The sequence below is a fragment of the Acanthopagrus latus genome, chromosome 15 (assembly GCF_904848185.1).
Source record: "Acanthopagrus latus isolate v.2019 chromosome 15, fAcaLat1.1, whole genome shotgun sequence".
NCBI classification, from domain to species: Eukaryota; Metazoa; Chordata; class Actinopteri; order Spariformes; family Sparidae; genus Acanthopagrus; species Acanthopagrus latus.
This window is the reverse complement of record NC_051053.1, coordinates 2157809-2169905: the sequence shown is the minus strand read 5'-3', so window position 1 is coordinate 2169905 and position 12097 is coordinate 2157809. Positions and strand designations below refer to the sequence as shown.

The 12097-nt window shown below is 41.5% G+C and overlaps 1 protein-coding gene across 2 annotated transcripts in view; it reads right to left on the bottom strand.

The window, feature by feature from the left end:
- Positions 1-7046: 7046 nt before the first annotated feature.
- ndst2a (N-deacetylase/N-sulfotransferase (heparan glucosaminyl) 2a) overlaps positions 7047-12097 on the bottom strand; it is a 48234-nt gene continuing 43183 nt past the window's right edge. For both annotated transcript variants that reach the window (XM_037124400.1, XM_037124401.1), the window contains one exon: positions 7047-9670. In XM_037124400.1, the coding sequence (XP_036980295.1) occupies positions 9545-9670 (126 nt within the window). In that variant the 3' untranslated portion in view covers positions 7047-9544. The remainder of the gene's footprint in view (positions 9671-12097) is intronic.

Sequence of the window (12097 nt, the reverse complement as noted above, 5' to 3'; positions counted from 1 at the left end):
TTAGTGGTTCTCTCGCTCAACCTCTCTGTAACCCTCCCACCAACACCAACCCACCCTCACTATCCCTGTTGCTATGGAAACTGCAATACTGAATGGGCCTGTGTGTTTTCTCTCGCTGGCGATGAGACAGACATCCAAAACAAATCAGCTGGGAACTGCACATGTTTATGGTTGACTCAGTTGCAGCCAGTCACTTCTCATTTCTATATATGTCAGAAACCATGGAGGGCACAAATGATGGTGTCACGCAGTGACTGTGGTGAATATGGATGTAGTTCCTGTGATGTCACCCATAGGTTGGTGATGGGGCGTTACGATGCTGATTTTACTGGAGCAGGAAAATCTAAATTTGGTCAAAACAGAGGAAGCCTGGGTGGAGCTTGAATTAGTTAGTGTTAACTGCCATGGCTTAATGTAGGCTAATTGGTTGGGATACTGCTAATCATGCAGTTGATTCAAATGTGTAACTTGTAGAGTCACAAATTGTCCTTTGACATGCCACAGGTTGGACTGGAACCCTGGGCACTGCAGCGAGGACAGAGCATCTGTGCACGGGATGCTTCCACCAACTGAGCCAGTCAACACTCCAGCAAATACTGTTTGCTTACTGATTTGTTTTATGACTGCAGATGAAATAACAAACGCAGCAAAAAGGAGGGACACTACTTGTCTGCAACCTGATGTGCCAGATGGTTTGTATGACATACTTATCCATAGAAGTCGGTCATTTGTTAAGTTTTAACAGGGGGGATTGACAGAAGCTGCTCTAAATCACTAGAAACTCTCTGTTGCTAATTCAAAATATGTATCAGCTGCAGGTCTGGATCCAACTGGTGTCTGGATCTGGCATCCTCCCTTGGCCCCCCTCTACACATCTAGATGGGAAACAGAAGTCATCACTATTGCCAAAGCCACATAAATCTTTTTAGAGCAGTAGTACCTTTAGGATATCTTACAGAATATTGGAGTTGCTAGTCTGGCACATGAGTCATGTTGCGTTTTCTCAATGACTCTCAGGGTCACTGTAATGTTTCTGAGTACAGGGTGATGTGCACTGATACTAGTGTGCCACCATGCTACCCTCTCAGCACCAACGCCTAAACATTTAGGAATGAATTGTCTTTTGTTTGAGCATCTACTCCATGAAGCTTTCCCACCTAACTGACCACTAAATAAGGTGGAGATACCTCCTTTTAACCTTAATCTATGAGTCACTTTTTTAATTTTACATCCAAAGTTGATGTTTAAACAAACTTTTTGAGGCTATGAATTGCTTTGTCCTAAGCAATAGACTTAGATTTCCCCTTTGTTGAACTCTGAAGATTATTTGATCACTATTCCCAAATGTCTCTTAACTGCTCACCCTTCCTATATGATGATTTTCAGGTTTAGGATTAGATGCAAAATTAATCTATCAAATAATCTCCAGCAAACTCTGTAAAATTGGTGGTGCATTGTTCATATGCTGAAACCGTCTTATTCCTGTTCACACACATTTTGAGTCTATCGCTCTTGAAATGTCTATAGCAACTGGTTCCAAGACACTAGCATGTAAAACTTTGTGATATTCCACCAGTCAAGGTGATATGTGTATAAAATCAATCACTTTGTCATAAAAGCATGAAACTTGGTCCACTTGTAGAGTTCAAGGCCTGACACATTTTCAGAGACGGAGCCAATCGCATAAATGCCACATGGCAGCAATTGTACTTACTGCCACAACTGAATTATATATTTTGCATCATATCTTCATGACCAGACATGATAACACAGACGAGGTGATGTCTACCCCTGCATCTAGATCAGTGATTACGGTGATACCATATACTACATCAAAAATTGCTGAATTCAGGTACGTTGTGAGAAGGAAACTAGGGACCATCTTGAGATGAGAACACAGCAGCCAAGATGGCCTTTAACATGCTGACCCATAAGTACTCAGTAGTCATTGGCCAAAGCACACCCATATTCACACACGCACGCATGCACGCACACACACATACACGCAACATCATGTATTTACAGTGTCTGAAAACCTTGGGCAGACTTTCTAATGTTGCGTAGAATGTTTGGTGAATTAACACTGATAACACAGTGACTTTACATTTAACACCCATTTAATATTTATTATTGGCAATTTAATTTAAAGCAACTACAAAGAACTTCTATTTTTTGTTGATTGTGGCTGCTGTTAATTCTGTTTTTAGTTTTAAAACACAGCTGTTTGCAGAATGCATAGTAATCAGGTCATGTCTGTATTTGTGGATATGTGAGACTAAAATACATTGTATGACTGCAGAATATAATATGTGCAGATTTATCTTTACAGGTAGTCAAGCTGAGCCATCTGTGAGCCATCACTTCCTCCTTTTCCTTCCTTTAGGTACCTCCCTCTACACTGGGGCTGTGTTGGATGGCTTCAGCAGGTTTTAAAATAAGCACCTCCTCCCTCAATGTCTCATTGATTTAGGACCATGACATCTGCCCCAAAGGATTTTTGTTAAGTATTTACACATGTACATATAGGGCCCAGGTTTAAAAATACCAGAATTCTCCTTCAAAGAACATAAAAATCCAAGATGAGTGTGTAGTTAGTGATGCGAACGGCAGTTCCTTTTACTGTACTGAATCTCTAGAATTCGTTCATTAAAATGATTTGTTCAAAAGATTCATTCACTGAATCGTTCACTGCTCTCCAACTCCCTGAACTGATATCAATAATACCCACATCAAGGCCAAAAAAAACATGCACTAAAAATATTACACAGTGAAAATGTCCTCTGTGCACAGCAAAATCACTTAACATGATGCTACATGGATGTTAGCAACACAGCGCTAATTTTAGCAGTGCGGTCACTGAACGTGAATCAACTCCTCTGCCCTGAGTGAGTGAGTGAGTGAGTGACACAGCGCCACTTTTGGCACAGTACGTGAACGAGAATCACGTCACTTCTCTGTGTGCAGTAGGTTTGCAAATCACATATAAACCACAGCGCGAAATTGAATCACGTCCTCACAGTTCTCTGTGTGCAGGCGAGTAAGTTGCACGCTGGCTGTGTCGTTCGCCGAAGATTCATGAGTGAGTCGCGGCAGTTCCACTCCCGGTGGGCATGCTCACGGCTGAGCTCAACTGAACTGAAAAAAGAACAAATCAGTTGATGAAATGATTCTGTTCACTTCGTTCACTCAAGAGATTTGTTCGTTCGAATGACACGTTTGCGACCGACACAACACTGTGTAGTCCACAACTACATAAACCACATACACCTTGCAAAAGCCAGACACACATGAGGGATTTGTTTATATGACTTTATAAGTCTTAACACGTGTGGAGGGGATGTTTACAGTTTAGAACACTTGCCACTGTGAATTATCTTTGAAAGATCATTAATCTGGGCATTAAGGCTCTCCTTAAGGAGAAAAAGAGGGCCTTTAGGACGAGCTGAAGGCTGTGCAGAAGGAGCTGAGGAGGAAGATCAGAGAGGGGAAGAACAGCTACAGGAGGAAGATGGAGAACCAGCTGCAGCAGGGAAACATCAGTGGAGTCTGGAAAAGCCTTAAAACCATCTCAGGGCAGAGAAAACCAGACACCCAGGCTGTGGGGGATCAGACGTGGGTGAGTGACATGAACCTGTTTTTCAATAGGTTTGACCAGACACCCAGCTATCTCTGCGGCCCCCCACCACCTCTTCCACCCCCCCGTTTACTGCCCCATTCTCACCTTTACCTCCCTTTCCACGGCTTTCAGGTCACAGACTCCCCCCACTGTTCCCCCGATATTCACCCTCCCCCCTCATCCAACACTCAGCCCCTCTGCTCCACTCTGTCCCTCTTGTCTCTCCAGGTGAGAAATGAGTTGAGGAAGATGAAGGTGAAGAAGGCTACGGGTCCAGATGGGATCAGCTCAGGCTCCTCAAGTCCTGTGCAGACCAGCTGTGCAGGATTGTGGGATATATATTCAACATGAGCCTGAAGCTCCACTGCTGTAGAAAACCTCCTGCGTGGTACCAAAGATCCCTCACCCAAAAACTTTAACAGCTACAGACCAGTTGCTCTCACTTCACACCTGATGAAGACCCTGGAGCGGCTGGTCCTCGTCCATCTCTGCCCTCTGGTAGGACCCACTCCAGTTTGTATATCAACCTGGCATCGGAGTGGACGACGCCATCATTTTCCTCCTGGACAGATCACTGTCTCACCTGGAGAAGCCTGGAAGCTCTGTGAGGATCATGTTCTTTGATTTCTCCAGTGCTTTCAACACTATACAGCCTGCACTTTTGGGGGACAAGATGGGGCTTGCAGGGGTGAACCAACACCTCACATCCTGGATCCTGGATTACCTCACTAACTGGCCACAGTATGTGAGGACTCAGGACTACAGCTACATACAAAGGTCAGAGCAGACTGTATCTGCTGAGGAAGCTCAGGTCCTTTGGGGTGCAGGGGGCACTCCTGACCTCTTTCTATGACTCTATGGTGGCATCAGCCATTTTCTATGGAGTAGTCTGCTGGAGCAGCAGCATCTCAGCAGCAGACAGGAGGAGACATGATAAACTTATCAAGAAGGCCAGCTGCATCCTGGGATGCCCTCTTGACTCAGTGCAGGTGGTGGGAGAGAGCAGGATGATGGCCAAGCTGTCATCACTGCTGGTGCAGGAGTCCCGCCCCCTGCAGGTCACTATCTCAGCACTGGGCAGCTCCTTCAACAACAGACTGATACACCCTCAGTGTGTGAAGGAGAGGTATCACAGGTCCTTCCTCCCTGCTGCTGTCAGACTTTACAACCAGCACTGCTCCCAGTAGCCTATAGACCTCACCCTGTTCCCTGCACTGTGCAGTATGTCTGCACAAGGTCACTTCTGTTTTTGCACTATTTGGTCAATAGCCTTCACACCCATATTTATTATCTGTATTTAAAATCTATGTATAAAAACAAAACAAAACAAAAAACTGCTGTTAATTTTGAACTATATCATGTAAATATGTATATATGTCTGTTTCTTCCCTTTTTAATGTTAATGCTTATTTTTACTATTGTTCCTGTTCTTGTAATATGTTTCTTTTTTTATAACATTCTGTCGCTGCTGTGACAAACACATTTTTGATTCTGATTCTGATTCTGATGACCTCCGTGACACCAGCAGAGAATAAGAGTTCTTTGGCTCTGTAAGTATCCGTGTATTTGAGTTGGGGGTGGGCTGACAGCTGTGCACAGATTAAGGCTAAGATTTTCTTGGAGCAGCTCTAGCTCTGTGTGTGTATTATATTACTGTGCTATTTGCTTGCAGCTCATGAGTGTTCAAAGTATTAAAGTATATTTCTGCATTTGGAGTGCATGTGTAGATATTTTGGATGGTAATTCTCAGAGTATTTCTTTCATCATGTCCAAATCTCCACAGCGCTGTGTGATCACTGCTGTTGTTGTGAGGCTCAGGCTTCACTACTGTTAAGGGAAATTCCTTTATGTTTGATCCAATGATGTCAAAATCCATCAGGCCAGCAGTAGATTGTTAAATGAGACTGATTTATACACACATGGACCCAGAATCTGGGTTGCACTGCTCTGCTTATATACTATGAAGTCAACAATTCTACATGAGTCATACATTCCTTATACAAAATCCATAACATAAACTGAGAGCTATCAAATATTATTCCTCGCCCTTTTCTCCAGTGAACCAGGGCATCTGTCTGTTCCATCTCTATATACTTACATACAGTGGTGGTCAAACTTTACATCCACCTGTAGAGAACATGTACAGATACATCTAAAAAAAAATGAATATCATGGACCATCAAGTCCATTTTCTTTCTGCAATTTAATTCATAAAGTGAACCTTTTCATATATTCTTGATTCATTGACATAAATCTTTCAAACCTTTTTTGTTTTCATTTTGATGATTACGGCTTACAGCTCATGAAAGGTAAAAATCCAGTATCTCAAAATATTATAATATCATATTATTACGACCAATCAAAAAAAAGGACTTATAATACAGAAATGTTGAACTTCTGAAAAGTATGTTTCTGTATTGTTGATGTATTGTAAGCACATTAATACCAGTCAGCAAATCAGTTACTAGTCCTGCTGGAAAAATAAATCAGAATTCCGTGTGGCATGGCATGGAGGTGAGCAGCCTGTGGCACTGTTGAGGTGTTATGGAAGTCCAGGTTGCTTTGTTAGTGGCCTTCAGCTTGTTTGTATTGTTGGCTCTGGTGTCTCTACTCTTTAACATGACAACACCCCATAGACTCTCTGTGGGGTTCAGGTCAGGTGAGTCTGTACCATCATCCACACTGAATGACCTCAACACTTGAGTGTGTTTTCATTCCACCAGATAGGTGTGCACAGAATCCCTATAACATTCTATTAAGTGACATATATTGAACTAAAAAAAAGTGGGAAAAATAGCCACAGGGATTAACGTTATTATCTAAGAAATAAAACCTTTTCATTTTGATTTTTATTACCTCTGCCAAGGAGTTTGTGTTTTCACTGTGTCCTTTTGCTGATTGTAATACAAAAAAACAATAGTCTTATGTAAAAAATCAACAATCTTTGTCTTAAAATGTGTGGCTTTTCACAATAAATATCTTTAAAGGCTGTTTTCTCAAAATGACTTTTGTTTTTGCCCTTCATGGAGCCAGAAATCACTGTCAGTAGCACTTACATACACCTAATTTATGGAACATTTTATTCTTAAATAAAACAATAATTTTTTTTCATGGCTGTTGCCAAAGTGTTTTGAATTATGGAGTGATGAGACGTGACAAATGTCGAAACAAAACCAAACACAACCAAAAAGTTAACTATAAAAAATCTTTGGAATTGAAACAAGAATTTTGAATCTGCTGTTCAGATTTCTGTTCTGGAAATGTTGTAAAAAAAATGAACCCTACCCACCTGTTGCGTCTCTCCCACCTGGCTTTCCCCTTCCTACATATGGTTTTGAATGGGCCATTGGCATTCTACTGTACTGTCTTATGATCAACTACTTCTAAAATCATGTGACATGAAGGTTGGGGTAAAAAGACACGGAATCCATCATTTCCAACCTCCCTATGCATTTATTAGAGATGATACAGTGTTGTCCTTTTTGACATTTATACAAAACAAACAGAAAACAGGACAGCAGCTTCTTGTTCATCTCCATACTGGCTCCAATGTCTGTTCTCCTGTCCAATGTGTGGGTGACTGTCCTCAGATGGACAAGAGCGTGAGTGTGTCCGGTGACAGTTGTGTTGTTTTATCAGAAGATACTTGACATGTACTGGGTCTGAGGGTGTAGCGTGCTAACTGACTGAGGTGCTTATCCCCCTCTCACAGTAAAACTCAACCCACACTGGGTTTTAAATATCTCTGGTCCAGGGCTGTACTGTATGATGACATCATGTCAGGATCACTGTATACAGCTGTTTAAATATTTATCACTGTTGAAATGGTGAAAACACTTTCGATTGATGACAAACAATTACAAAGCACATTTTATACCACACAATACTGTTAGCAGCTGGTTAAGGTCACTTTATATTACATAAGTCAATTTACTAGTCATGGTTGGTCCTGTGTCCATGAAAACATTTGTATGTTTTCTGTGGTTCTGAGCTTCTTCTTCAAGTCTGAGAAAAGAACACTGATGATGATATAATGATGTCATCAGGCTATAAACACAAAGGAGAAGTCCCAAACTTCAGAGGTGACTGTAAAAGATATTTACCTGGCAGGAAGGGTATCAGCTTATCTCAACCACATATTCTAAAATCCGTCTCTGCAATACTACATCATTAGCAAATCACTTTATGCTCACATTTGTCTCTACAGACAAATTCAATTAGCAGACCATTTCTTAGAATAAAAATGGTCAGCACTAGAAACACATCGTCTCTTAGGAAAGGCCATCAGTCGCACATATTTTGAGCTTTGTGGCTGACTAACTTTGTCCATCAACTTGTATAAACACACCTGATGCTACTTTGCTCAAATAACTTAAGGTCCAGTCATACAACCCAACCTTTGCCCAACAGTGTGTTGTGTGGTTCACTCCATATGAGAAAACATGGATTATAAAAAAAAAGAATCAGCTATGTGGTGAAGGTTAACATTAGGGATGTTATGATTCTCCAAATTGTCAATTGATTGATTTTTGATTTAAACATATTTTTCAGCACTGACAGCAATGCTTTTGTTAGACCATCATATCTGGATTAGCTAAGGTCAATAGATCATCAAATTCAGTTTGTTCCAAAGTTCATTTTTCTAAAATCTGTCCAAAACAAGCCCTGAAAATAAATCAAAAATCCCCAAATAAATCAATAAGAGGATCTCAGAGAAAGGAAATAAACCAACATCTCTGGCACTGTCAGTTACCTTTGTAGCAGCCAGTTGATTGTCTTTGTGCACGCAGGACAAGGGTCTGAAAGTGCAGCTGCAGGCTAACACTACACTAGCTGTGTCACCTTTGAAGTTTTGCTTTGTTTTCTTTGGACGCATGAAAGAAGGTGGAGGTGGAGAGAAAAATGAAATATAAAAATCGCAGATCCGCCTTAAAATTAAGAGTTCATTTTGATCCATTTCAGATTTAGAATTGCAATAATGACACCTTGGTTAAAAGCAGGTATCTAAAGTAAAAAAAAAAAAAGGAGAATGGAGGGAGACCTTTGCAAATGTGGAGTTCAGTCAATGATCATTCAAAAACCATCTTTACCTCAGTGAATATTCATTGATTCATAAAGCTGTCTCCTCCCTAGGATGTCAGTGTGGGGCATAGCCTGGACCACTCCTGGGCTTCAGTCGTGTACTTATACACATGATATTTACATTGACCGTCTTCATATACAATCCATTTTATGTCTGTCACAACAGTGAACAGAGTTGAAAACTGTGAGGATAAAGGGGATAGCACCACCTCAACTGTTGGCTACACCTGCAGGTATGTGTGTGTGAGTAGCAGAGACATGTGGACCAGGATATGTACTGTCTGCTTCACGCTCACAGCCATGTTGTTGAACATATACAACTTCTTTTGAAAACCGACTGCTTTACAATCATTCTTGTGCACAGATGAGGTTTCTGTGTGTGTGTCTGTTTGACTGTGCATGTTAGTCCTGTATCCAGTCATACACTCACATCCACACAGTCTCATCCTATGAGTTTCTGTCCTCAGATTAAGGCTGTCTGACCTTTATGCCTCACACCTACTGGTCACCCAGTCCTCTGGATCCTCAGCAAACTGATGAATACAGTGTCAGCCCCTGTCCATCACACATTGAGGCTGAAGGCTGTCCAGTGCTCGAGGAAGATTGGCAACAAATCAGCAGTCCAGTGGTAGCCTTCTCCACCAACAATTAGAGAGAGGTCTGTAGTGGAACAGGAGCAGTAACCAGGAACATCGGCTGCAGCTCTTTTAGTGTGTGCTGCTGTAGGTTTCAGATCAGGTAGTCCAGTCTAATCAAGAGCCACATGTTGGCTCACCCACAGACTCCAGTCCCGGCTTTCTTCTCTGTGGCATGTCTGTGTGTGAGTGTGTGTGTGAGCATGTGGCCTCAGCTCCAGCTTGTGCTCTGGAGTTCTTGCCGAAGCCAGGACGGAAGCGGTTGACCCAACCGGTTCAGCAGATGCAGCAGCTCCATGTTGTGCTCACGGTAGTACTCTGCCAGGAAGGCACGTGACTGCACACAGACACACACAAAGATGTTGGTCAGGTCAGAAGAGCTAAAGAAAAATTACCTGTTATAACATACAGAAATTAAATGTACAACGATCTACTTCAGTGTCTTTGCATAAAATAACCTCAGTATCATCGTGGGGATCCTCCAGTGTTGTTGATATGACCACAGTCTCCTCTGTTGCTGACATTTTAAAGAATAACCTTTAATAATCTTTAAAACTGATCACAAATCTACCTCTACATTTTTCTAATGGCTCAGTTATTTTCTAAAACAGCTGGATAATGTTGTTTAACAAACATTACACAACCAGAAGGAAAAAGAGCATTTATTGAGGACGACTTTCAGCAGCAGGTTTGATCCATATTTGTAGCTCTACTACAACTCTTCCTGAAGTGTTTGCTGCAGCCCCCTGGTATGCCTTAGGACAGGCCGAGATGCCAGAACATATGTTCATATCCACTTTTAATTGCACAATTTAATAATATTTCACTACATCAGAAAAAAATGCACCATTTACTTATTTGTATCTGAAGTTTCAAATATATAAAAAACAAAGAAAAAAGTAATAAACATAACAGCCACCTTATTAAAACTCTGAGCTTTGACATACAACATACTAAACAAAGTTTCCAGTGTTGTCATGGTGCCAGAAAAAACATGACATGCTGATAAGAGTGCATGGTGAGGACTACTCAGTTTAGGACTTAATGGACAGGGTGTGGCTGTTTGTTGAATACTGACTTAAAAAAAAAGGCTTTCTCACAGGTTTTCTACACAGACGTAAGTTGAGTATTGATTTTAAGGGGAGACAGGTGCTTAATATAGGCACCGCGGGCAACTTGGAGGCGAGTGTGCACGGCTTGACCTACACTAGAGCAGGTCCATCACTGCAACTCAGCCAGTAAAACTGAGGCAAATTTGTGTGGCCCGGTGACGCTGAATATGCTGGTGGAAAACATCTGAGGATCAAAACCAGGCAAGGTGAACAGCTTCTATGTCCTATGCACTCTTTAAAGTGAAACTCTCACCAAAATGCAACTTAGGCTTTATTTGTTAATGTATATGAGTCAAACCTTTGTGTAAAAGCATAATTATGATGAAAGAGGCAGTTTTAAGTTTTCGGGTCAAGCTCATTTTCTCAGTGCAAGGGACACTTTCATGATAACATCAAAATCACTATTTTTAAAACAGTAAGAAGTCTCGACACAACATGAAACATTGCTTGTGGTATCACCAGAGTCTCCACACGTGAACACGAGCATTGAGAACATTGTTTGTGTACACAGAGTTACTAAAAAGAAGGTTTTTCTAACAACTCACCTTAGCAGTAGCTTGTTCCACTCCCAGTTGTCATGGCAGTTGAGAAGTATCGATCTCAGAATGCAATGTGACTTTGAGGAGAGTTAAGATGGAACACTACTGTCTTCCAGCAACAGCTATCCATGCGATATGTCACGTGACCTTTCCGGGTTTTGATTTTAGTATTGTTTCTTATATGAGGCTCCTTTTTCACCTTCAAGGTCAATATTGTTATTCGCTAACGACAAACAACAAATTATCCACATTTATATGGAACTAAGCTTTAGGAGCGTTCCACCTTAACTGTTCTCCAGGTTACGTCACATTCTGAGATCGACACTTCTCCACTGGCAGGACTGTTATGACCAGGAAACATCTGCTAACATGAGTTGTTCAAAAACTTTCTTTTTAGTAAACTCTGTGTACACAAACAATGTTCTCAATGCTTGTGTTCATGTGTAGAGACCCTGGTGATACTACGAGCAAAGTTTCATGTTTTGTCGGGCCTCCTTAGTGTTTTAAGAATAGCGATTTTGATGCTATTGTTAAAGTGCCCCTGCACTGACAAAATGAGCTTGACCCGAAAACTAAAATACGGTCTTTTTAAATCTTAAAGGTTCCAGATTATACTGTTTTTCATCAGTTTCACACAGCTGTCAGAGGTCCAACAGCTCTGTATTCGATATGCTTTGCCCCAAGCCCATCCCTGGTCCTGAATTTCAGCTGTCTAAAAGTTGCTCTACTGAGTTCTCCTGACAGCAGTCTGTTTCTGTGCCTGCACCTTTAAATGCTAATGAGCTCCATCTGTCAATGCCTACTTGGAGAGCCCTGCCTGCTAGGTCACTCTCAGGAAGAGGAAGCCCCTTGCTTTACTGGTAGCATGTGCTAATGTTTACGGTGGATGTATATTTAAATGTATCACTATGGCTCGCAGAGATTTTTTCCTTCAATCATACCAGTTTGACCCAGAATGGGACCCAGAAGGAGAGGCTCCTGAAGAAGTACAGACTCTGTGGCTCCAGCAGGACGTTTCACAATGGTTAGTGTGTCTGAAGAAGGTTAGTTTGTTTGTATGTGTTGTTACAGTTACTGCCATGTAGCTAATGGCTAACAGCTAGCGAAACCTGT